The sequence below is a fragment of the Plectropomus leopardus genome, chromosome 5 (genome assembly GCF_026936395.1).
Source record: "Plectropomus leopardus strain MGB_pleo_1.0 chromosome 5, ASM2693639v1, whole genome shotgun sequence".
Lineage (NCBI taxonomy): Eukaryota > Metazoa > Chordata > Actinopteri > Perciformes > Serranidae > Plectropomus > Plectropomus leopardus.
The window spans coordinates 28,210,330-28,237,772 of NC_142180.1; the positions used below are offsets into that span (position 1 = coordinate 28,210,330).

Genomic DNA, 27,443 nt, shown 5'->3' on the forward strand with positions numbered 1-27,443 from the left:
GGTGAGGAATGGAGCAGAATACGGTTTCTTTGATTATAACCATCACCGGAGTGGGAATTGACAGCCGACGGGTTTCTCCATCAACTAAACTGAAAATATGTTGCGCTTTTTTTGAGCGTTTGTTACATGTTGCTTTGTAACAGTGTTTTGAGGTTGCTTCATTCTATAGCTTGTGGCGATGTTAGGTGTGTTTTTGGAGAAGAGGCGCATTTGAAATTACAGATGAAAGCACGTATAGCGATCGCAGTTACAATAATCAACCGCTTCTATGAATCAAAATTCTGTGGACAGAATAATTCCTATAGAAATTCAAAATTTGCTTATAGTAATCAATAAGTTGCCTTTTAGTGTTCGTCTGGAGTCCTTCAGACAAGACAACAAAAGATTTTAAAAAATTGAACGACAGTAATACTGTTTTTTTTATTTGTTTGTTTGTTTTTTTGCCGTGTGGTGACCCGTCTACTACATGCTGGCTACCTGAGGCTGGTGCTGTGTGCATATGTAATCATGTCTGGATCTTTTTCTGACTGAAAAACTGTAGTCTCCTCCAAGCTTACCTTATGACAAACTACCAAAAATGAACAAACCAGATACATCAGCAAAACTTGGGAAAGAAAACAGGGGAAGCCACCTGTGCTTGAAACCACCTGTTTGTCATTTGGATCGACAATGCCTGCTCACATAATGAAAGAGCTATAATGTATTTTGAAACAGTCGGTAAAATTCAACAAATAGCAAAGCTGTCAGTTTCATTACATGTATCCTTGTTTCCACTGAATCTTTTTTGTTTGTTTGATTATAGTTCATTTCAATCTTAATTTCTTGGTTTCACATGTCATTTAAAAAAAAATCTTCTCGAACACATATGGAAGCAACATATCCTCATAAAACAGTTGATATATTATCCCACGAAAATTCACTACCAACAGTGCGCATAATATCCTACGAATTAGCACCCAGGAATGACATTACATCCTTAACATAGAGTTACGTAATTGGCATAAAGTTACAGAGGTTAGGTTTATGGTGACGACACACCATTAAAAAACTCACCCAAAGTTCATTTTGTCACCCCTTCTCTGCCCACTGCACTGCTCTGGACCGCTTCCTTCTTTCAGTCTTCACATGAATACAGCCTTCCAAAATATGTGGGACATAAATGCACAAATTACTGGCTCACGATTACATGGGACGTGTACAAACTTTAGTGCATTACTTTCATAGGAAACGTATGAACTGTGCATGAGAACAGCTTTATAGAAGAAGTCACCTTGATATCATGTTTAGTGCTTCTCTAGCTCACTGTGCGTTCCTCTGGCTGCCTTACACTGTGTACCTGGAAAACAAAAATACTTTTTATCCTGTTTGGATATTTCTACCACTTGTACCACTTACTTACCACTTACTAACTTAACTTAGTTGGGGTACTGTTTTTTGTTTCACTAGTGACTTTTTGTCACGAATGTGACCAACATGTGTCTCTAGAGATCTGTGTAATCCTGCACATTGGGGGCAAAGTAAAGCATGAGTTAGAAAAAGACAATCCCAAATAAACATTCACATAAAATTCTAATCCAATTCCAGTTGGTAGGCTTGTGTACAATTAATTTACTCAATTATTGCCTATAATTTTTATTTACATCTAAAATGGATGTCATACATTTAATGTTGTGTTTATATGAATGTTTGTATGTACAGTTTGTGTGAATGTCACTTTTTAAAAAAATGTTTAGAGGTGTGTTTGGCCAGTCAGCGAAGCAGCACTGTCAGTCCAGGCAACAGGATAAAGAGGAGGAGAGGATCCGCGGGAGCTTCCTAGTAGACAACTGTGTACGGGGAGCCACTGTCCCCTCTCCCCTGCATGCATTTTTCATCACACGCTCCTTTTTTTACACTATTTAGCTTTTCCCTCCCCTCTAAACTTCCATGTGGTGCGTGCTGACATGGCATTTCTCAGCCTTGCACACAAAGCCCTCTGGTGCTCTGTGTCTAAGAGTTGGAGCATGTTCGTTTGTGTGCCAGTATTTGTGTGTGTGTGTGTGTATGTGTGTGTGTGTGTACTGTGTGTTGTGTGCATACATGCGAGTATTGGGGACGCTAAGCTAGCTCGTTCTCCCCCGTCTTCCCCCTCGTCACACACTCGCATCACACTGTATGTGATCCCACAGTCCCATCGGCAAGAGAGAAATAGAGAGAGAGAGCTCTCACGGAAAGTCCATTTAGTCAGTTGGCAGCACCCAAACTACAAAATATTTGAGACTCCCTGCATAGAAAGGATCATCTTAAATTATTCTGAGCTGAAATTCAAATTCCATTTTGTTTTGGCCCTAAGCAACGGGCAAAACTGCCTGGGTGAGATCAGTAAAGGTCAGGGGGAATTAAAATGCTTACTGTAAGGTTTGTCAGAGAGAGAGAGAGAGAGCTTGGAAAAGATAGAAAGCCAGAGGAAAAGGCCATCTGCCTGATAGTTTAGTCTAAGTTGGTGAGAGAAATAAGTCAGCCTTTTTGCGGCCTAATGCTATTAGGTATCGGCTTGACAGCTCCAAATTTCTCCATTCCTTCATATCTATCATATTCCAAGATATAGATTGCATTTATACATTCTGCATGCAAAATCGAGCCTCACGGTTCAAGAGTTTCATCAACAGACATTGCGGGCTTTACAATACATTTCTATGCATGCCAGGACACTAGATGATTTGCAATGACAATAAACAAATCCAATAAATCTGATGCATGAAGTAAAACAGCAATGTGAAAATGTAACTGACACCCGACGGAGAATCCCGCCCTCCCCTCTTGATGATTTGTTCAATATATAGATATTTATTTCATTAGATATCAAGCAAAAATATCTTGGAAATGAAAACAAATGGGCTGTCAAGAAGATGGGGCGGAGGAGAGAGACAAAGACAGTGTGTGTGTGTGTGTGTGTGTGTGTGAGTGTGTGTGTGTGTGTGTGTGTGTGTGTGTGTGTGTGTAAGAGAGAGAGAGAGCGAGAGTGAGAGAACATTGCAGGGGTCATTTTTGCCACACACATCTGTATCAGCTCTTGGATGTCTTAATCTTTTCTTATAAACTCTGCAGGCTCTGCAGATGGATAATATTAGCTGAGCCTGGTTTCCAGTTTTGCTTGATTTCTATGAGACACTTATTATCATGTTGTCATCAATAATCATAGGAAGTTTAATTGCGTTAAAGGAGCTGTGTGTGGGATTTACTTCTACCTTGTGTGAACTCCCAGTTTAGGATTGCTTCAGTTATCATTATTAAGGTTTGTTACCAGGAGCCAAAAAGTGACCTAGTGATTAAAACTGGTCAAAACATCGAATGAAGCAGTTTCACTTCACAAATCACTTTTTTCACATCGCTGTTTGGCTTGCCATAGATGGGCCACTAGCCCAAAACTTGCTGATTTGTGCTTTTTCTAAACTAGACATTCATTTTAGCGGGAGCCGAATTATCCACAGAGGTCTCTTCCTCTCCAAAACAAATGGAGCCAGTGATTTAAACTGGTAAAAACAAAGAAAAAAGCAGCAGCGTTAAAAAAAGTTGCTTGTCACAGAGGGCTGCTAACTGTGGTTGCCAAAGCTAAAATGTGAATGGCCCTACCTAGAGCCAGTGATTGTTTGTCCATTCCAGGCTACCGTAGAAACACATTGCTGCAACATGGCAATCCCCATGGACCAGGATCCGCTCCCTCGGCCATAAATGTATATATCTTATTTGAAGGTATCAAAAACAAAATCATTCTTTTTCAGGTGATTTTACATCAAACAACAGATACTTGTTATACCATATTTAATTTCTGCCTATATATCCCCTTAAATCCTACACCTTTAAGAATGGAGCATTGGTTTACAAATGAAAGCTTGATGAATTCATGCTGCATTTAGTCCGACTATATGTTTCGTGGGAGGAAACTGCTGTGGAGAGTTAGGGAGGAACTGTTGATGTTCCTGTAAAGGCGCAAAACATTTTCCCCTCAGCTCAGCAAGATTCTTTTAAACAAAAAGTGAGACATTAACAGAGTGTAGAAAATGCAGTACTGAATACACAAAGGTGTTTGTTTAGCAGAAACTGCAGTTTGATTCACTCAGAATCTAACGCTTCTGTCTAGCTTGATATCCTTTTTCTAAAATGATTATGGACACAGACACTGAGCAAAAAGGCCCAGAAGAGTCCTGTGGAAAATATAAATTAGATATACAATATAAAATGACATTTTCAGTTATTCCATCCCCAAAAAGTTATACACAACATATGCCACGGAGTGCTTATTTTAGCCAATGAACCCGCTCAGCTCAGACATCAGCGTGCATTTCTGGCTGACTATGCACCTGCGAGGGACGATTCAAGGAAGCCAATTTGCTTGTTGATGGTAGAGCTTCATAACAGTTTCCAGAACAAAATTGAAATGCATTTATCCAAGCAGGGCACAGAAAATAAAATAGGAAGAGGGAGGCAAGAAGTAAAATGTTAAACTGTAAAGGTTGTTTTTCTCTGCAGCAGCTAAATCTTGCACAAGTGCGACAAAAGAGCGACCTGCTGCTAGCACATGTGATGCTGCTTCATCCAGTAAAGTTAACGATGATGGCAACACTTCTTTCCCTTGTGATAATGGTGATGCTGACAAACCTGCAACATTCTCTTCACACATTAATAATAAAAGGTGATGTTCTGAAATACACTTTTTTTTCAACAGGGAGCAGGTCAGGTCAGGTTTTCATGACAGGAACCTGAAGCAATGTATTGTTAATTTAGTGGAAGATGCCCTCGTGCACTTTTCTTTTCTCACTGATGCAGTATAGAAGATATGTCATGGAAACCTTTGCAGCAGTTCATTAGTTCAGCAGTGCAGGGCTTTGGGAAAATATGTGATATAAGTAGATCTGATCTTCCAGACAAGAAGGGATAAAAAAGTGAGAATACACGTGCTCGCCTCAGGCCTCCAAAACACTACGGCTTTTCTGGATTATGAAATGCTTTCAGTAGAATCACAACCTCTAAAAAAAGTGCTGATTGACCTTCTAGCCTAATTAAAGTGCACCATCGCCAATAGAGAGCAGATAAGACAGCTTGGCTGTCAGTGTGACTGACAGGGTTAGGCTCTCCCCCTGCAGTCACATCAGCACTACAGAGGCCATGCATACAAAAAGCACACGACAGCACAGAGAGTGGGAAAGCTCTAACTTTAGCGTCTCGCCTGCTATTAAGAATCAGCTCAAACTAATAATATGGAAATGGTAAAATATAAGAGTACACCAATGACATGCTTTAGGGCTTATATATTTATTTATGTATTTGCAGCTTTACCTCATACAGCATTTCCGCATCTTATAACTGTTAACACTGCAGTTTTTTTTTCAGAGTAAAAAGATGCTCGGCACTGAACTTGAGTAAATGCAGAATGAAGCTGCAGGCTGATGTCATATGTATAGAGCAAATCTGAATCCACTTTCACCAAGGTCTCTGTAGGTCTAGGCAGGTGAGTGCTCGAGCGCACCCTATATTCCCCTACAGCTCTCGCACTTCTGGCCGGGGAAAGCTGACATGCAAGGTGGCCTGTAAGCCTCTTTTGTCCATGTGCAGCAAAGTCATCTGCCAGCTCACTTGCTCTCACAGACAAAGCTTCAGAGAGATAGCCCATATTCTGGTACATCCTCACTCTCTCTTGAGCTGGAGTTGGGCATGGCCCCTCGCTCTCTATCTCCTAAGCCTCCTCCCTTTCATTTCCCTCTCTCTCTCATGCTCATCTGCCCTTTTCATATTTTCTTATTATCTTTTTCTTCTGCATTTCTCTTTACTTTGGTTACTTTTGTTTGCTGTTCTCCAGCATTAATACTGTAACCTTTAGGTATTCTTTTACACTTTTGGTCTGTCAACCTTTCTATTGTCTTCTCTCAGATAGAGGTTTTTGTTCCAGTGCAGGTTTATATTTTATGATATTGCAGTTGTGCAGGGGTGAGGAGGTGAGAGGATATTGGTATTGTACTTTATATTTAACACAATAAGATCAGGGGGGGCAGGATATCACATGGGGCTCAGTTTAGCTCAGTGTATAATGAAGTTTGTTGTCTCTTGCTGTAGTCAATTTTGTCCTTCCAAATGAGAAAAAAGGTAATTACTTGAGAGCAACCATGAAGGCTAATGAGTTACCATGAAGGTAACTCATTAGCCATCCAAGATAATCACAAGGTAATATTAGAGAAAGACGAGAGATAGAGATAGTGAGGCAGAAGGGACAAAAACAGGGCAATCAGACAAAGAGAGAAAAAATATGTCAGAGAGATGACAGAAGAAAGAGCAAGTCTACTGTAAGGAAGAGGAATGAAAGAAAGAGAAACTGTGCGCGTAGCAGCAGGGAGGTGGGGGTTGGTTGAGGGGGCTGGCCGAGGGGGTGTGTCCAACATTACCCTCATGAATCAGTGTCAGTGGAGCGATGAGAAAATAATTAAGAAACAGGCTAGCGCTGTGTTAAATACTGCCAAAGGTAAAAGGCCCATTCTACTGTATAGAAACACAATCTGGACAGGAAAGAAGAATGGCAATAAATGGGATAGAGGAAAATGGGGGAGAGAAAATCCATATCATAACGGATGCCAAAGTGCCCTTCAGATGGCATTATGAAGGGAGACAATATAAATAGCGCTGCCATATTGTAAATGTTTATATACAGTAGCTACGTATACACGTTGCACAGCACTTTCAGGATTTATGACTGTCGCCGTAATACACTGAATTCGACACAAGGCTGTGAGTAATATTTCACATTTGTTATCATATTGAGTGTAAATTTGCTGAGACGTATATGGTAGAGATAAAATATTTTAAGCAATTTCTCCCTCTATTCTTCTCCGCTCAGCTGTTCTGTTCTGGGGGGTGGGAGCTGACGACAGGGCTATGAGCTGACTGAGACTGCACAGAAAGGGAGAGAAAGAAAGGAGCACACAAAACACACATGCACGCCAACAGTTATAGTTACACACCTCAGAGGTTTTACATGGAGCATTTAGGGAAGTCAGAATACTGTAATTGTATGTTCAAGGCTCCCTGCAGGGTCAAGATGCAGCTTAAATCCCCCAGCCCGTCGCACAGAACAGAGCAGCCATTAGATCGCACTGATGCATAAAATATATAGGGTTCTTTGGAGAATATTGAGTGACATACTGGAGGTCCTCTATGCGCATTTTGTGTTTTTCGTATGTACGTACCAACATGCTGGTGCACGTAAGTGTGCGCGCACAGATGTGTGGGTGAGTCTTTTAGGTGTCATATACAATATCCATCATACTTTCTGCCGGCGGCACAGAGAGAATTCATGATCACTGGTCTCCAAATCCCCTCTGAGATGGAATCGACTCGATTGGCGTGCGTGGAGGAAATGTGTACGGTTGGAATGCAGAAGCTATCTTCCCGTGAGGCAGTTGTTCGGTAACACATTATGGTTTGATCTCGAGCTCTTTTGGCCTGACTAATACGCTATGGGGCTTGTGATGCAACAGTTACCAACCGCAACCTCCCACTGCAGTAATGTTTGTTTGTGGAAAATGCTTTAGATGCCTCTTGTGTGTTTGTATGTATACAGCACATCATGTACTGTATGTTTCCGTGTGTGTGCCTGTTGATGCAGCTACTGGTATTTGCAAGCTGTTCTATTTTCCTGACAGCCTTTATCTTTGTGTGTGTGTGTGTGTGTGAATATCATTTTATGGTTACTTTGTGGGTATGTTTACAGTGTTTATGCATATATGAGCAACCTTGTGTCAGTGTGCTTATGTGTACTTACATGTATGTGAAAGCAGTGAAGCCTAATCCATCCCAGAGGGGTGCTTAGTGAAGGATGCGCTGTTTCTGCAGCATGGCTATCAAGGCCCCTCTACACAGCACTCAATGGCATTTTTACTGATGGCTTTTATGGGTTGCAGCCGAGCTGCCAATGAGCAGCCTTGACACCAAAATGATGAAACTATGACATGAAATCGAGCCAGTGTCACTCTGTGTGCTGTTGGAGTTAAAAGAAGCAGGTCCATGTAGCGACTGTTAAAGGGAACGTGTCTGAATTGAAATATTGACTGAATAAAGTGCTGCACAATTAATTAAATTTGATCTCGATTTTGGCTGTCAACAATAACATAAACGTGATCAGCTGCGTTATTGACATTTTAAATGCATGCAGCATACAGCCAGTCTCCACTTTGGAGGAGTTATCTGCTATGTGTGCACCCTGCAGCAACAGCAGCCGGTGAAAAACTTTACTGAATATTGCGACTGCAGTATGAAAATCATCCATCATCAACCAAATTCATCCATTATTTGTACAGATTTCAGACATAATAGAGAACAAATCTTAAGCAAGAGTGCAAAACACTTGTGTCTGTGCCCCTAAGTAACACAACCAAGTTCAGCGACCTGAAAAAAACCCACCACAATATGCAGCGTCAACTCAAACATTCAGAACAGCGACGCTGCAGCACGTCACAGTAACGTGACCGCTGTAAAAAAGAGAGATGCACTGAATTCAGGTAAAGAAGAGCCTTATTTTAAGTCTTACTATGATGCAAAGATTTGTTCATTAGCAGGAATGCAGCACATGCTGAAAGTGAGAGTGTTGCTCTGTTGATTTATTCTTGGGTCAAATGTTTTGGCACAGTTTTATTTATTTATTTTTCTTTTAAAAGATGCACTGAATTCAGCTGAAGGAAGGCCTTATTGTAAGTATTATTTTCATGCAAAGATTTGTACATTAGCAATAAGGTAACACAGCATGAGAGTTAAAGAGGAATTCTATCTTTATTTAAACGTGAAAGGGCAAGGAAAATGTTTTGTCCCTAAAAACAATTAATAATCGTGCTAAATAGTTGTGAACTCAGTATTGATTAAAAATAATGGTCATTATTGTTTTGGCCATAATTATTGAAGCCATAACTGAATATATGCAGAACATGGCGGCTGACTGTACAGGCAACCTTGGCAGGCATCACAGTGAAATATAGTATGTTAATGTGTCGGTTCACTCTTGAATTTTCTGTCTATTCTTTACTTAGTCCTATATGTTTCAAAAGAAGTCCATATTGTGTTGCTTTGGTGTTGAATCTGCACAACAGGGAGCACCGGGTTTGAAGGCTTTCTGTTGAGAACTACTGTATTGTTTTCTTTGCAACGCTGTTTCCAAGCAACATCTCCAAAGTTGTGAGGGAAACAGCACTAATAAGCTACCTCATTAGGGCCAGTGCATGGTAGGCCTTACAGTTTGTGCTGTCAACTCTGTGGGTTAGCATGCAAACTTCAAAGGACAGCTGCAAATACAACGCATACACACAGGAGCGCTAATTTACTTTGGAAATTGGTAAACAAACTATTCTATCAACCCACATTTCTTTCTGAGTTGAAGGTGTGCCGGTGGATCCTACCAACTGGGTTCTGTCTGAAGTGGCTCCAGCGTTATGACAAAATACGTGTCCGTCCTCTCGCCAGTGATAACGCAGCACATAAAAGGCTCATTATTCAGGAGTTAATTTGGCAGCGTTTTCTCACCCTAAGGCTGTGCCAAACCTCCCTCCCTCGTCGATCTCTCCCACTTCTACCACTCATCTCTCACTGTACACAGGGTGGGAAGGGTGCCCTGAGCACACCTATGCACAACAGGGCGCACGCACACTACTTTACATGTACACACACACACACACACCTCCATACTCGCCATCTCATTAATGCAAACACAACCCTAGTTAGATCCCTATATGTAATAAATTGGATTAAATTCCACTGGCTAAGCACTGTGATCTCTTAGGGTTAATTAATTTCATTCCATTCTGTCTGTGTTTTTTATGCTTGAACACATGCTGACACTGTTATTGTGTGGCATCCTGCTCATTGGAGAAGTATAATAGGCTCATGAAGGAGGGAGAGGAAGCCACAACGTTTGGTATTCCGGCTACAAAGTGATTTCGATTCTTTCTTTCTCTCTTTTGACAAGGAAGTACGCTACAGTAGCTAGCTCTAATATGGTGGATCCTTCCCCTCCTCACAGCCTCTCTGCAGCTCTTATCTTCCCCTCCAAATGAGAAAACCTGGATGGCTTCTCAGGGCCCCTGTTTCTGCCTGGATGCTATCTCATTTGGTTTTAATATATTTATCCATTCATTATTGTTCCCTTTTATCGGCTGGCTAATATTGTTCATAATTTGTCCTTATCTCCAAGCCTGACAGTCAAATTTACACTCGGGCTCGGCAGACAGATGGAGAAATGACCCTTCCCCAACCCCTCCTTCCCTAACTCCTCTCCTCCCTTCATTCCTCTCCTCCTCTCCAAACTCCAATGAAACATGACTGACAGCCCGCTGTATAAGTAGTTGTCATAGCAACCTCCCCATCCTTCTGACAAGTGCTTTTTCTCTATCGCGCGCTCTCTCCCTCTGTCACAATATCTCTCTCCTGCCTTCCATCCCCACACCCTCGCTGTTGCAACGATTGAGAAAGAGACAGACAGAGAATTTGAAAACCAGAGAGCACCTAAGGCAGTTGGTATGCTTTCCTTCCCCACATCACCCCCCATTCCCATCCCTCCCCCTCTCTTGGTCTCCTCCCACCCTTCCCTTGCCTCATCCTCCCCACCCCTGACAATGATTTACCAACTCCAATGGTGCACCTCTTTCATCCATCCTGGCTTATCAAGGACTGCAGGACTGTATGCACATCAACTTACAGTCTCCTACACTCTGTCCTGTCTCTCTTTTATTCTCTCTCTTCGTCTGCTCTCACTAGCTCTCTCTCTTTTTCTTTCTCTCGCTTGTTGCTCCAAAAACTACTCTGCCCCCATTGCTATTGAATAAGTCTCATTTCACTGTCAAAATCCTCAGCAGTCTGCATTGTAATCACGGAGCGTACAGTAATAAGTCTCAGGACTGTGCTGCAGCGTTTATACTGTATGCTGTGTGGACAGGAGATCCCTCAAACTTCAAGGGGAAATAAGCATTATGTAACAAAAGACGGCATTGTGCAGAGATTTGGAGCACAAACAGGGAAGGAATTATAGTAGTATTGTTTGTCGTGCACGTGCTATAATGGTCAGACTACAGCATGAAGAATTAACCCTTGAAAGCTGAACAAATTAGCTTGATTTCTTCCAAAAACACGGAAAGAGGGCAATAGAGAACCTCAGTAATGACTCCTAAAACCCGAAAATGAATAAACATTTCCGCACCTCTGGTTCCCTCATCTCAAAGTCAATTGGTTTTTTGAATGGGTTTTTGGTTAGAAAAAAATTTCATGTTTTGTGTTCATTTGTGAAGAATTTCCTGCTGAACAAAACATGTAAGTGTCAATCATTTGTTCACCATAGAGCCTATCATATACAATGATTCAAAATCCAACAATCCTATAGGCTTCTTGACGAGGGGACCAGGGCAACATTAGCTTCTGGGTTTGCCTACAGGAAAACATTATCCCTGGGGCACTCTATAAGCAATGAAAGAAGGACTGACCCCAAAGTTAGCAAAAAAAAAGTAAAAAGTACAAAGAAATTTGGAAAATAAGTTAAAGGACAACAAGGAAATGACCCTGAAAAAGTGCTTGAATATGTAATTATGATATTATATGATTTTTTTACCTAGCTTTTTTTTTAAATCATTTTCTAAATCTAATAATTTTCTTGCAATTCCTGGAGCATTTCTTCCACAAGTGTTGCTCAGTGCCTTTCCCCCATGTTTTTGAAAAAAATCAGGGTTCAAAGGTTTAAATAGTCATGAAAGGCATCTGAGAGCAGCACAAGAAAAGTGCTGTCCCTCCAGGTTTAAAGGGTTAAGATGTGGAATATTACTGATATAAGTTGCTTTTGCGCAGTGACTCAAAGGCTTCACACAATGCCAAAGCACTCATATGGAGAAGCTTATGTTGATTAGAAAAGGTCCAAATGGACCCAGTAATCCTCAGTATGTATAACCAAGCTGCACACTGCCATTTCATTATTCCGGAGTTTAATTTCCAATGCATTTATTCCAAACAAGCATCTGTTTAGTATCTCAGAGTAAATTAAACATGATGGGGGGTGAGTTTCAGGATAGCGGTGGTGTGTCCCAGTGAAGTTGCATATAGTATTCTGCCACAGTGAGCTGTAAATGCATCTTAATGCCAGCATGCTGCACCATTTTCACAGTTAAGTTGCTGCTGGTTATTAGGGCCCTGAATTGTTTAGGTGACGGCAATTCACTGTTAACACTATAGCCCTCCAATTTAGGATGCTATTCATGCTCACTAGGCTCTGTTATGATGCAAGCAGGAAAGAAACAACCCATAATTTCTTGTCTTATTGTTTATTCATCTATACAGTAGATGCCATTTACCACAGGTGAGTAACTGGAACAGAAAGATGACTCAGCCGTTTTTGAAGGCCGGGAAAGAGAAAAGAGCTTTCTGAAACAGTATTTGCTGCTAATCATGTTTTAACCTCTCAGCTTTAGAGAATGCTTCAGGGTTACGTGTGACTGACAGTTCAATTCACTGACCTGAAAACAGCATTCAGACAGAAACATTCTTTGTATGACTTACTTTTAATTATGTTAAACGCAGTTGATTTCGACTCAATGGTCTACTCTTAGATACTCTTATGTTGCGAATTTTTTGGTGTTACCTGCACAGAATGAAGGAGTATATATCATAATAGTAGCTGTAGATCTCTGAGTGAGGAGATCACTTGAGACAGTTAGTGGGTCAGTTTCCCTACATATTTCACTCAGAGGATAGATATTATACAACATGTTGTGTATGTACCGCATCATTGAGACGTAGATATGAGAGAAACACTGATGTACGATTAAAATGCAGATCGAGAATGAAGGCAGCTGAGTGATTGCAGAGAGCTTGGAGAAGTCCAGGTGTCTGCAGAAACTAATTGAGGTTGACATCCCTGAAACAAAGTGACCAAAACTCCAGCAGAGATAAGTGAGGATAAAGATCAGGATTTCAGAATCTGTGTAAGCACGTTAGCTGATGAGGGAACCACAATGAGAGACAACAAATGTCTTTTCCCTATAGTTTAGACAAATATCATATATACCCAGCTTTGCATTTCAGTAGAATAACAAACAGATGAAGCAGGATTATTGATGGCTTGTTGCGGCTTGTAATGCAGCTGTGGCCACTAGTCCAGCGATAGCAGCACCGGCTAGCAGCATCATCATGTAGCATAAGCAGCATGTAAAGCAGAGCAGCAGCTTTGGTCCTTTGTGTAGACACAGGGTGCATTCAGGCACAGGTCACTTAGTATTTTGGCAGTGATCAGAGCCCAGTGCACAATTATTGTAGTAATGAGCATAAAGAAAACCCACTGGTTTGGGTTTCAGCATGCATAGTGTGCATAGTAATGATTTGCAGATATGCTGAAACTTTACATTTCAACAGTGCTGTGGTTAGGGATGTGGTTGTGGTTAGGTTAGTACCACTAGGTTATGGTTAGGAAAAGATCATGTTTATGCTTATAAAATGCCAGGTTTTGGAGGCAATCCCACCAGGAAACGCATCAATGTCTCGGTTAAAAAAAAAAAAAAAAGAAGAAGAAGCTTTTTATGGCAAAATCCCGGCTGGAAAAACAGCAACATGTTTTCCTTTGCAGGCATCTCACTTAGGTGACATGCTTTCCACCAGCAGTCAGCTTATATACTACGTGACTTCAGGAACATTGATACGTATGAAATGTACAAATGTAATGCAGACACATATAATGCCAACATTACCTCCTGAGGGCACGGCTGAAGATTTTTTTGTCAGTGGGACTTTTTGCATCTTTTTGTATTGTACTTTGAAAAACACAGATCACACAGTACTATTCTAAAGAATAGCTGTCCTGAATAAAAAGTCGGTGCATTGTAGTGTGATAGTGATAGTTCACACCAGCGCTTGCATCTTGTTGTGTGACTACTATATGTGTGGTCATGTTGGGGGATCTGTCATCTGTAATCCTTTGTGTCAGGGTGTGAGAGGGTATCCTAGTTTGTGCATGTGATTTTTTTTTCTCTTCCTCTGTCGCTTCTTTCTCCCCCTACCCCTTCAGATATGTGTAAATGACTGTAGGTGTTTCACGCTCTCTGTGTGTCTGTTTGCACACTGCCTGTTCTGCAGTGTTGTAGATAAATGAGATAATGTTTCTATTGGCGATGAACACAACACCTAAATTCCCAAGGTATCGTTTTGGTTCAGAGCAGCCACAGCAGAATCCTAGACGGTGGAACAGATCTTCTAGGTGATCTGTTTTCATGTGTTGTTAGCTTGTTTTCAAAGCACAGTCACTCTGCAGAACATGCACTACATCTCTCTCTCAGCCATAGATGAGGAACTCTTACTAAATGCTGCTGTTGAAAATGTAAAATTCATATAAAGTCACATCTTTTTTTACAGTCAAATCCTGCATGTATGTTCAGATAAGGACCACTTTCAGATGTAACGCAGAGAGCCGGAAGACTGAACATAACTCCAGTGTGTAAGGCTTTTGTGTAGCTCTCTGTGAGCCAATATTACACAGGAATGTGATATATAGTGGCCAATGATCCCGTTCTACTCTGAGTATTATAAATATTATTCCTTTCAGCTGGAGGTGACTTGCCAGTTAGCAATCTTTCAGCTGAAGGATGGATGCGGTGTCGTATTTTAAGACATGCCACATGTGAGCTGTTCACAGTGTGATCGTCAGAGTGCAGCTCATATGAAATTGATAGGGTCATGCATTAATTCAAAACTTGTCAGATCCCCATCATCTACTTGAAGGAGGGAGTTACAGCCAAAGAAGGTCTGGTAGGAATGCAAAGGGCGACTGCAGTTCACTTTAGTGTGCTTTGTGTGGCTCTCCAGCTGTATACAGGAGCGTATATGAGATGTAGTCTGGCAGCATTCAGGGAAATTTGTGCAGTCCAGCCCCTCCCCCCCTTCTGCGACTCATCTCCCCCATCCAACCTCAGAATTTATATTCTCCCTCCAGCAAAAGGAAGGACCATCTTGGCCTTTCATTTTCCAGTTCAGGGCTTTCCTTTTTTTGCAGATAAATGCTCTCCAATCCACCCTGACAGATGTCACATTGCATCACTTCCGTTTTGATACATAGCCTCTGATCCTGCCACTTGCAATAAGGAGCCAGCACCAGGGACGCCCCTCCCTAGACAACGCTCTGACACGGGTGATTATTTTAAAGGTGCATCATTGGTGCTGCCGAGTGCTGAAACCCTGGCTGGGCGCTGCGTCTGCATGCACTCGCTGCTGTGCCCGCTGCCGGAATGTGGGTATCGGCTTGTGTCTGGGTCAGGGAACGAAAACAACACGACACACTCGGTAGTCATCACAGGTCACCCTGACACTGTACAATACCTCTGGCAGCGATTTATGCTGCTCTCAACCTCTTCACAGCAGCGGCCGCTAGTCCTGTCTCTCACTCCGTCTCTCCACTGTGACTTCACAGGTCAGAGTTGGAGAAACAATCTGTATAAAGGGAAGGTTTTAGTGCCTCTGCTGCCAGCGGAGACTCACTGCACTGTAGCATTAATCATACAAGGCCAGAGTACATCAGTAAACACAGTGTGTCAGGTCAAGGTAAAGATCAGATCCCACAGCATTTAACAGGACTCAATAGCATACAGGCTATCTATTGAAAAGTCAGCGTTATTCATAGCATGTCTCCTAGCCTTCGTTGCTCGCAGGAGAGACACACCATTGTTCACTGAAGAGCATACTGAAATATTTCTCTGGCTACACAAAAAATACTGGATCAGCAGCAATTAGTAGAGTAAGAGAGAGATAAAGAGAGGATGGGAGGGAGGGAAGCAGTTGAAAAAGAATGAGGTTGAAAAATGTAGAATCAGCGAGAGAAAAAGAAAAAGCAGAAAAGAGAGAGGGGAGAGAGAGAGAGACCACGGGAGAGAGTGGGTAAAAGAGAGAGAGAGAGTTTCCAGCCCGTACAGTGTGGTGTGTAGGAGGTTGGAGCTGCCTGGAGCCCCTGGTGCTTTTAAAGGACCAAAGACTTGCTCATTGTCTTGGGTCTCTGTGCCTGTGTGTTTGTGTGTGTGTGTAAGTGTGTGTGTGTGTGTGTGTGTGTGTGTGTGTGTGTGTGTGAGAGAGAGAGAAACCTCTTCATTAGTCTTCCCATTGCTCTTCCCCCCAGCCCCTGACCACTCACTTACCCCCAGCAGCTACAGTATATGTGCCCATATGGGACTGAACCCACTTATACAAGAGATTAAAATTATCGGTCTTGGAAAAGAGATAATACAACGTGACTAGAGCCCAACCAGCGCTAAATAAACCAACTCTGTTAATGTATATCTGTGTTTGCTTTCATGCAAAAACAGACTTCTTCATAAATTAATTCCCCATTTCGCCAACAATGATGAGGTTTCACTACTGTACGTTCTCAAATTGGTTTAGTAATTGAGGTCAAAGTTATAATTTAACCTTTTGTCTCGTTGTTTGTTCCAGAAGACAGGAAGTTGTTTGTCGGGATGCTGAACAAACAACAGACAGAGGAGGATGTTTACCGCCTCTTCGAACCATACGGAGTCATCGAAGAATGCACGGTCCTAAGAGGTCCTGACGGAAACAGCAAAGGTAGGAGCCATGATATAGTTGTCAGCATTATTTAGGTCACTGACAGAGAAGTGACAGTGTGCGTGAATGTCTACATCAACCAGTGTATATAAAGTATATGTGACATATGCACCAGATATGGGTCAAATAGCACATGATTACAAACAATTTTACGCCTCACTGTTTGATGTGCTAGTCGGCTGCAGGCAGTGACCAAAAAGTTGAGCCTAATGTGTCAAATACAGTTTGATTGATGTCTGACTTTCATAATAAGGAACAATGAGAGTTAAGTGGATAATTATTGGTTTGATTTTCTCCTTCTGTTCAGTTTGTAGAGGATTCAAAGTCATTTTTTGTGGCAGCACAGCATCAAAAAATAAGTATTTTAAAATATTTGCATATTTTAAAAATGGGATAAAAAAATCTGTTTGAAGTTTAGGATAAAAGGGATAATCTGTGATAAAATCCTAAGGCCAGATACAAAACCAGGACTCTTCCATTACATGGTAGCCACCAGCAAAAAAGACACCCCATGTTGTAGTTGTAATCCCATCAAATGCAGCAATTATTCAAAAAATGCTAGTAATTTTAAAATGCTGACTTTACCATCACAAACTCTTCCTCAGCATATATCTTGTCTCTGAAAAAAAAAGCTCCTCTTCATTACAAAGCCAGATTTCTTTTCTGTCATCACTCTTGTTTTTTAAACTGAAGCATTTTGTCCTATGGATGTACTGCAGGCCCTTACTGTAACTCGTGTACTGTAGTGTTGATATCTTGCAGGCCTTTTTAAGACAGCCAAAAAACTTTTGGAGACATCAATTCTCTCTGACATGCAGCAAAGAGCAAAGGGACTAGTGGTTTTTCATGTCCCTAAAGCCTATTCCCCAGCCAGCGCTTATGGAAATTGTTGTGGAATTATATCTAAGGGGGTTTGAAGCCACAGTGTTCTGACTCTGCAGTGGTTTGAAGGAGAAGGAAAAGATGGATGTCAAAACAATTCAAGTGCCCCTGCTGTGAGATTGGGAGCAGCCAAAGGAAGTTGCAAGTAATGGGAAGTTGCTAAATACATTTTCATAAAAATACAGGTTTTAGGCACAAGTACTTTGCTTGAGTATTTCCTTTTTATGCTACTTTATACTACTCTATCACATTTGAGAGGCAAATTAAGTACTTTTTATACCACTACATTAATATGACAGAGAAAGTTACTTTGCAGATCTGTTTTTTTTTTACAAACTATAACCAATAAATGCTTAATCCTAGAATAAGCTATTCAGCTGAATCAGGTGACAATGGGGTCGATCTATTCAATTAAATTCAATTCAGTTTATATCTGCTTACAAATGCACGTTTTGCAGGGTCAACATACTTGCCGGGGTAAACATTATGTTCTGGAAAGTGGAATGCCTCATACAAGTGAAAGAAACAAGTGATGTCTTCTGTAATGTAATTTGAAAATAAACTGTGTACTGTATCATTGAGGCAGATCTCTTCGTGCTGAGCTGTGTGTGCATGTCTGAATCACTTTTTTTGCCCAGAAGCTAACCTTCATTTTGTTTCGACAAGGGTTGTTGCAATCTTATCCCTTTCAGAAGCTGTTAAGTGGCCTTGAACTGCAGTGTCTTTTTGAAGACTCTGTAAAGTAAATCTATAAAGTTAAATCCAACACCAAATGTCTACTGCGATTTTTTTCAATCCATTTTTCCATGTCGTAAACAGATAGCATAGCTTTAGTTCAGACAGGCCACAGTGTAAAGCGCTGCTACTGTTGACATCAGCTGATATCATGCAAGCCTCATCAGCTGATGGCCTGCTGATTCACCTCTAAGCATCTGATTCGCTAACTCACTTAAGCCGCCTTATTCAAACTGCTCTCGCCCGCCTGCTCTTCCCTGTTCCTTCTACATGCTGCTTTTGCGCACTCCTCCTCTCCGCCTTGTCCTTGTGCCGTTCTGACTTGATCTATGACGTTGTGTCATTGACGCCTGCTCTGTGGGGGTTTTGTTCTTTTCTTTTATTTGCTGCTACGCTGCTGCTCTCCCTGCCTCACGAACGTGTGCTGTTCCTGTTTACACCTCCACGTAAGCACATGGAAGGGCAGGGGGGTCCCCAGAACAGAGCCGTACCGCCAAATACTAATAATTGCAATAAGCTAAATCTAAAAGCTGCCAAGAAGTGTTTTTTCTTGACTAAGTGGTCCTGACTGAATTATTTTTGTTGTTAGCGGGCAACTACACCTCGCCTGTTAACCAATCAAAAGTTGTCTACCTGAGTTGTTGACCAATCAGACACTGTGTTTCTCTGATCTCAAACACATGGTGTTATGGAATAGCTTACAACTGTCTTCTTTTAAAGTGGCCATGTAATAGGCTAATGGCAATAAAACAAAACGAGGCGATGTTTAAGAAAAAGTTTAATGTCCAGCTCTGGTAGACTACATCATGAGTCAGAAGCATGTGGCAGCATGTTTGTGCTTTATTTAAGTCAATTTTCTGTGTTCAAATACTCAGAACGTTGCCTGCTGATGGGTGTCAAAAACAAACCTGTTTTGCACTGAATCTTATTTGTTCAGATTTACATACAACTGTATCATTATTGTAAATTTCAATATTAGCTTCAGAATAGTTTTATGCTCTCTAACTATTGCGCACTTGTAAAGTCAAAATCACATATTAACACTCCTGTTTGGTTTATTTAAAAAAAAGGCAGAGGAAGGGCATACTGCAGCTTGCAGAGTATATTAAGAGTTAAATTCATAATTATATTGGCATATAGTTTGTACTGCTGTAGCAAAGTCCTTGTACAGGTCACGCCGAGCTTGAGCTCTTTTCTATCCATATCTCAATAGGGGGTGGTGGTTTGACAGCTGAATGGGCATCTTGATTGGCTGGTGTCCACAGGGGTAAGCCCATTAAGAGGGGAAGAATGGCAGGGCGGCTGGGTCAAGCAGTAGAGATGATAAGAAGAATAAAGTATGAAAGATTAAATAAGAATAGAAAGGAAACTTAAAATGAAATGAAATTAGGTGAAATAGGGTATAATTATAAGAGAGGACGGTGGCTCAGTAGTTAGTGCTGCTGCTTCATTGCAACAGAGCCAAATTCAGTCCTCGCGTTTCTTCACATGTTTAGGTGTTTGGCTTTCCTTTAAGAGCAGATGCAAGAGCAGTGGGTTGGACGGTATAATCTGCACACATGCATCATTGAGAGTGCATGTTTATCTTTAAAATAGACTGATTCTGTGCACCAGTGGTTTCTGACTTCCACCCAGTGCATCAAGGCCAAGCTATAAATGGACACCATGCTAGTCTGGAAAATGGATTACATTATGTTCATGTTTTTATTTTATTTTATTTTTTTAAGAGGCATTTAGAACTGTACATGATTGAAAGTTGAAGTATGTCTAAAGAAGACAAAGTGTTAGGGATGAGTATCGTTGGGATTTTATTAATACTGATACTGCATATTGATATGGATATTTATAGATACCATAGTTGATGCTAGTCTCCAATTTGGTGCTGCCACTCACTCATTAACAGTTATTAAAACAGGGTTAATTGTTGTGGTCATCCCCCTATAGTTGGAAACATATCACTTAGCAATACAAAATAAATTAATGCTGGTTATCAAGACAGCTCACACTTGGTGAGTTTTTAAATTGTTGCTCTCAGCACCAGAGCACACTCTAGCACACACAAACCCACTTGTAAATGTTGAGCGCTGAAGGAATATACTGTTCATATATTCAGAGCACCATACTCTCAGAGTGGCAGTGTACTCTGGGCACTCTGAGAACTGCAGAGGGACATCCATTTACAGGTTTCCATTCATTGATTTATATAGAAATATAACTCCATTTCTTCAGACAATAGCACTTTCTTTTGTGTCTGATTGGAATTACAAACACACCTGATGTCTATGGGATGATTTAGGAACAAAAATTCAAAAAGCTTAAAACCAATGCTAACTGTTTCCTGAGTTAACGACAGACATATTTTTATAACGGTAACTAGTGTTGCATTGATGAGGTTGAGACAGTCCCATTTTTAGATTGGTAGATTCCTTCGGCATCGGAGCCAGCAGGCTGCACTGAGGATGTGAGTGCATCAGCTGCTTTACTGAAGCAGTCAAACATGCTGCACTGCACTTCAGATTCCACTTCAGACTGTTGTATTTGTAAGTGTTTCATGAGGTTGCTGATGTTACCCCCTTTGACACACAGCTTTTTACATATATTTCACTTAGCTGCATTTCTACTACATTTAGTGAAATGAGCCCACGCTTTTGATCATTGTGCACTGTCAGTCATGAGTAGAGCGCACAAAACTTGGAACCCATAGGCTATCAATTTTACCAAAATAAACCTCTGAGGGCAATGGTGAATATTTTGGGATATCCAGTGTAGTAAGTGGATATCTGGGTCAAGACTTCCTCTTCCATGCACCAGCCATTTTGGCTAATTTCTATAATCAAACATCTGCATATGATTGCAATAAGAATTTCAAAAGGCTATTATAAAGGTAAATTGTTATCAGATGATAGGTAGAGATTTCAGCCAATACGCCCTGCCTCTCCACACAGACTGTTTACTTGCAGTTCAAACGTGAATACTCGGACTACAAATAGACTATAAACAAAAAAACTGTTTGCGGTTTATGGTATAATTGTGTACCGTTGCCTACATTTTCTGCCTAAATATGCAAATATCTGTTTGTAGAGACAGCACCTAAACATACAATCACGCAACATCAAAGGTAATTGGCTAACATTAGGAGCTTTGTCATTTTAAGAGGACAATTAGGAAATTCAAATAACAACTCTGTTAGAATGAATCAACGTCAGATAAATACCAAACATGACACCATTTGTCCAGGAGCTTATCAGTATATCAGTACTGACCAGTGTGGAGCTGGTACCAATTTAGTGCTTGTCCTTGATATCCATCGCTACAAAGTGTACAGCTTACGAATCAAGTTTTCCAGTCCTAAAGGTGGCCATATACTAGTTTAATAATTAATAATTAATGTAGAACAGATCACATTGCGAACCCACAAAAGCTATCTTCAGGGTGTTTTCACTTTATCTGCTCCTCACAATATTCCTAGAGGACATTAGAGCTAGTGTTGGTCCTGTGGTTCCTGGACAGACATCGTCTTATTCACAAATATTGATCACAACATCCTGTTGTGGGAACAAAAAAACGTCTGAGTTCCCAAATGGAGTGGCTCTCTATTTAAAAAACATTATGAGTTTGGCCAGTTTAGCTCGTATTTAATATGCACAGACAGGCATGTGGTGCTAAATAGCATGCTTTTCTGCTTCATCAGTGCAATCTTTAGCCTGCAGCTTCTGCCTGCTTGTCTGCCTGCCTAATGCCTGGAGTGGGGCAGCCTGCTGTGCAATGAGAGCCTCTCGCTGCACAGTGATTTCTCTGGTGTCAAATACAATTCAACATCCTTTATTAATATACCGTAGGCTTTTAAACTCACTCGATTGAATACATTTACCGTATATACACTGATGTGTGTGTGTGCATCTGTTCTCTCTTCCAGGTTGCGCCTTTGTCAAGTTCTCCACACATACTGAGGCTCAGTCTGCAATCAGTGCCCTCCACGGTAGCCAGACCATGCCAGTGAGTACAGCTCTCTCCCTCACTCATGAAAACACACCACGCAACATCCATCACATGCACAACACGTACACACAGACCACCAATCACAATAGCTATGTGCAGTCCACCTCTCTTGATTAAGAGCTGTAAACTCTCAGTTTTCAAATCACCCCCAACTCCAAAGTTTTAATCAATTTATAGAAAGTGCAACCATCCTCATAAATATCCCAGTTTTAAAAACAGATACAACCAGAAATAGCCTTCTGTCTCTTTAATTAACATGGTACTTTAAAAAAAAAAATCCAAATCTAATTTCCAGATAAAACTGTTTAGAATGATAATTGAATTTCGGGTGAGTCATCAATCAGTAGTTCTGCTTGCATAATCAGTGAATATAACTCCAGTGTGAGATTACATTTGCTCGTTATGTAAGCACACCATGTCCTCTGAATTCTCTCTGTATTGGATTTACTATGAGCGCAGAAGCTGTACTGCTCATTTGTATGTGTCTCATGTTTAGGCATGGTCCCTGTATACCTGATGGTGTCAAAATAAAAGCTACTTACTCTGCACTCCAAACCTGAATGGAGTTATTCTCCGTGACATCCAGCAAGCGGACAGAGAGTCACGTCCCATATTATACACTGGCTTGAAGTATACTCTGCTTTTATCCTCATTTTTGTTTCGGGAACTCTCGCCTCAGAGAAGCGGGGACCCTGAACTCTCTCCCATCCTGTCTCACAGATGTTGTGTTTCACTGTATGATTTCATTATTAATGGTTGCCAATGTGTGGCTCAAGAGAGGAAAGTAGAGAGAAGGACTAGAAGCCAGCTGTGCCATTTTGGCGCAACCTCTGAGTCAATCTAAGTGCAAATGACTGCAGGTCATGAGGAAAGACTCTGGATGTCCATTCTCCATAGATACCCTCCTTCTCTGTTGCTCCATCCCCCTATCTCTACTAGCTCTCTGCCCTCACTCGTCTCTCTTTGGCAGCCTCTCGGGATATTAGGCAATAGACTTGTTTACTCCACCTTTCACCACATTGGCTGCTGAATTATTCATCTAACTATAAGCAGGGGGCAGGAGGGAGGGGAGGAAGAGTTGGAGGGAGAGTGAGAGACAGAGGGAGAGGGGGGGGGGTTAGAGGGAGAATGAGTGAATGGACAGGATTTATACCTCCTGCTCTGGTAAATTGATTATAGAAATCTGATCAGCATCTCATATCCTGTGGCTGCTGGAGGAGAGGGCACAGTGTGCCTGCCTCACTGAGATTAGAGGACCACCGGTGGGCCATTACGCCTCAGTAGGACATTGTTATTCGGAGCAAAGTGTCCATCAATGTAGCAAAGATCCTGGAAAAACCTTTGACCATACATCCCGTATCTATTTGAGTCCATGTTGATTGCAGTTGAGTTACATTTGCAAAAAGAAGTCACGTACAAGTATATTGACTGAATGAATTAATAAATAAATAATCATTTCATTTACACCTGTGGACGCGTGAAGAATGAATAAATAGAGAGGAAATGAACCTAGATTTAAAACAGATTGTTGACAGCTACAATAGAGGATCCATGCTGCATGCAGAAGTTACAAGCAGTCATATAATTGTTAGCAGTTTTGCTCATCAGTCTCATTGTTTATCAATTCCCTTAAGGCCAAAATCTGCTCTTGAGTAAATGTTGAAGAAACCATACAATGAGTTTTGGATTAAACTATTGTTCATTGTCGGAACATGACACACACTTGCCAATGAGCAGATTATTTCAAAAATATGATGTAGATTCAAACAATTTTTAGCCAAATAATGTCAATAAATAAATTGATACATTAACAATGAAATCTTAATTCTGCTCAGGAGCATGTCCAACTCTTTAATTATTTAGTTATTTAGCGGACAACGCAAACAGAATTAACAGATAAAACAAAGATCTCCACTGTGGTTAGTACTGTTTTACACCAACCGAATGTGATTTCTGACATTTATCAATTAAAACAATAACAAAAGATGGACTTTGATGACATTGTGGCGTAACGAGGAGGCATTTATTACTGCTGAAAGTCTATCTGACTTGTCATTTTTACAGACGAGGAAATGTATGAAAGTTTTATTCACGCTGACTTCAGTAACATTATGTCATATCATTCTAATGAAATAACCAGTTAGTCAGTCACATTAACTTGCTAACTAACTTTTAGCATTAGATGAGTCGATACAGCCGCTGTAGCTAACGTTATGTGGTGAATTTAACCGTGGGGTAGCCCAGCGCTGCTATCCGTGTTCAAAACAGTCATACAAAATAATGTTATTGTACGCTTCAGTGGCCCTCTTCTTCTTCTCCTAGTTAATTGCAGGCGGCAATTGGTGTTTAAGTTGCATTACCTCCCCCCTCTAAGGGCAGGAAGGAGGGAAAATTACATGGATATAATTATTCTTTTATCACCCAGCCCTAGGTCAAAACAAACTGTATTATTATCTCTGAGTCCAAACAGTGCAGAAATGAAGTCGGCTAATGTTATGTTAAACCATATTTACCCTCGATAACTGATGTGCTGCTCAGTTGTGGCACTTATGCGTAAAGTGTCAAAAACATTGCATTTCTCGAATTTAAACCTATGAAGAAGAAAAGATTTTCCAGCATATTGCTTTTTTTCCATCCTCACTTGAAAGAATCATTTTACAGACATAACAGCGCCACTGTTGTCAACTTTATTGGTGAAATGAAGCCACACTTTGGACAGTTTCCTTCTCCCCACCATGACTCCTTCTCATTGTATTTTTTTCAAGCATTTGACGCTTTGACTTTGATGTCAACGTTTTGCAATGTGCAAGTGTCAGAAAAAAATGCCTCCATCAATAAAAGGCATTGATAAGCTTGAAGGCATCGATTGCAATCCCTGTGTGTTTGTGTATTTACTGCCACACCAAGGCCAGACTCAGAGAGATGACCATGAATAAAGCCCAGCCAATAGCATCGCTTTGCTAGCTGAGGTGTTAAAGTGCACTGAATATTAACACTGCAACTAACTACGGCAGTTTGATAGATCTACTGCCAATCCCCCAAAGCATGAACACTGGCTTCTTAGAGTTTATGAGTACACACACACACACACACACACACACACACACACACACACAAATGCATGTGTGCGCATACATAAACATGTACAAACAGAAGCACTTTGTGGCTTTCACATTTGCATGAGCACACACACACACACACACACATGCTATCTATATTGCTCCTCTCTCTGTTTCACTGTCACATACTCGTACAGCCACAGGCTAGGGTCAAAGGCTCCCTGACTGATCTTATTTTCCAGCTCGGAGGACTTGAGCTGAATACATTTGTGTTATTCATGTAGAGGGGGAGTGGACATTTTGTATGTATTGTATGTGTGAGTCGGGAAGGAAAGAGAAAATCCACATGGAGTGTGTGCACATGTGTGGAGAGTATAATGTGTGTAGATAAATGATGGTCAGTGCATGCGAAAATATACTTTAGCTGTAGGTATACACACATGCAGTAGCATATATACTAACGTGTACTCTTGCAAATGAAAAATTATCTGTCAATAGCTAACTACGACATAATGTCAGTGTATGAAGGATGATAGCAAGATAGTGTAAGTGTATGAATTATAGGAGTGCATCGTCAGGTCACATATAAGACCTTGGCTGGATCTCCATCACACCCTAACCCGTCATATTTCAAGTGTGCATACCTCCGCCTCCCATACACACCGCCATCATCCCTCAGCCTTGTTCAGATTCTACACACACACACACACACATACACACCCACACTGCCACAGTTCAGGATATGAGTGGCTCAATTAAACATTTAAACGCTAGAGCTGTAAAGCAAATTGCCGGGATTCAGCAGGGCCGTGTAGGAAGTAAGTCCCGGGACAGAATTACACTGAGACAAGGGGGTGGGGGGGGGTCAGGTCCGTAGAGCTGTGCTGAGTTTTTCACTCCGTATCCGCGTCAGCTCAGCCTGGGTTTGAGGCGGTTTCAGCTGACACAGAGGCTGACACAGAAACACTGGAGCAGGATGATGGAAGGATAAGAGCAGAACAAAGGAAAGCAAATGAGGTAAAGTTTGCATAGAAGAGAGAGCTGGATGATTGTGAGTGAAGAGCAAAGAGGGTAAAAAAAAAGAAGCATCCAAATGTGATCTTCTCTATTGCTTCAGACAGAGAAAGCACATACGCAAGTTCTCAGATTTACTACTCAATAAGACACATTGTTTTAATGTACAGATCAATATGTCATTGCCTTACATAATAATGAAATAAAAGGTGGAAAAAAGCAGCAAATACTACATGGTTTGAGTCGGAAAACAGTAATGATCTCATTGTGTATTCAATGAGATGCAGAGTTTTAATGTCAGTGTTTCACAGGGATGATAGATCTTTGTGCTCCTACTCATTAAGCAACGTTCTGCCTTTATATTTTTAAGTTAATGTTTATTGTTTAAGATCTGTCATCTCCCCCACAAGTATTTCTATGCCGGCAATTTACATTCTAATAACCTAACAGATTACAATCATCCATTATTTTACTAGCCAAGCTCAAAGAGGATGTGTATTTATGATTCTGTGGGTAGTAATGCCTTATCAGTACAATAAGCATGGCATAGTATCATGCAAAGGACATAAATTATAAGATATATACTGAAGCACCTAACTTTATGTGCATTGCTATAGCACCCACAGGAGTAACAATGGATAACTCATAATTCAGAGTGGGACGGAGGCAAATGTGTTATCAACCCAATTGCGAGAAAAAATACATCTTTTGCAAACCATGGGTATGCAACATTTGTAGGTTAGTATGTAGTAGATACATTTACACTTTAAGATTTTTTGCTTTTCAATACAGCTGTGGTTAATGTTTGGTTCGATTTGGCACAAAACAGTTGGTTCTGGTTGGGAAAAGATCATGTATTGGCTTAAAATACAATCCCAGCAGGAAAGCAGGGATGTTTTGGTTAAAAAAAACAACCACTTTTCATGGCACTTTGCCAGCTGAAAACACAGAAAAAATGTTTTTGTTGAACTATCCCAGCATGCAACACAGTGTTGTCTTTGTAATAAAGAATCACTTTTTATGGCACTATCCCGGCAAGAAGTGCAGTGATGTCTTATAAAAAAACCTTTTTGTGGCATTATGTCGGCCAAACGTGCAGTGATGTCTATAAAAACAACCACCTTTCATAACACTGTTCGCAGTAGGTAATGCAACAATGTCTTGGTG

At 40.9% G+C, this 27,443-nt stretch overlaps 1 protein-coding gene across 7 annotated transcripts in view; it reads left to right on the forward strand.

Annotated features, from left to right (window-relative positions):
* Positions 1–27,443, forward strand: part of celf5a (cugbp, Elav-like family member 5a) — a 220,148-nt gene that overhangs the window by 159,648 nt on the left and 33,057 nt on the right. For 6 of the 7 annotated variants that reach the window (XM_042482210.2, XM_042482195.2, XM_042482205.2 and 3 more), the window contains exons 4-5: positions 16,459–16,587; positions 22,121–22,200. In XM_042482210.2, coding sequence (XP_042338144.1) covers positions 16,459–16,587; positions 22,121–22,200 — 209 coding nt within the window. The remainder of the gene's footprint in view (positions 1–16,458; positions 16,588–22,120; positions 22,201–27,443) is intronic. The other variant, XM_088077880.1, reaches the window with a different exon arrangement.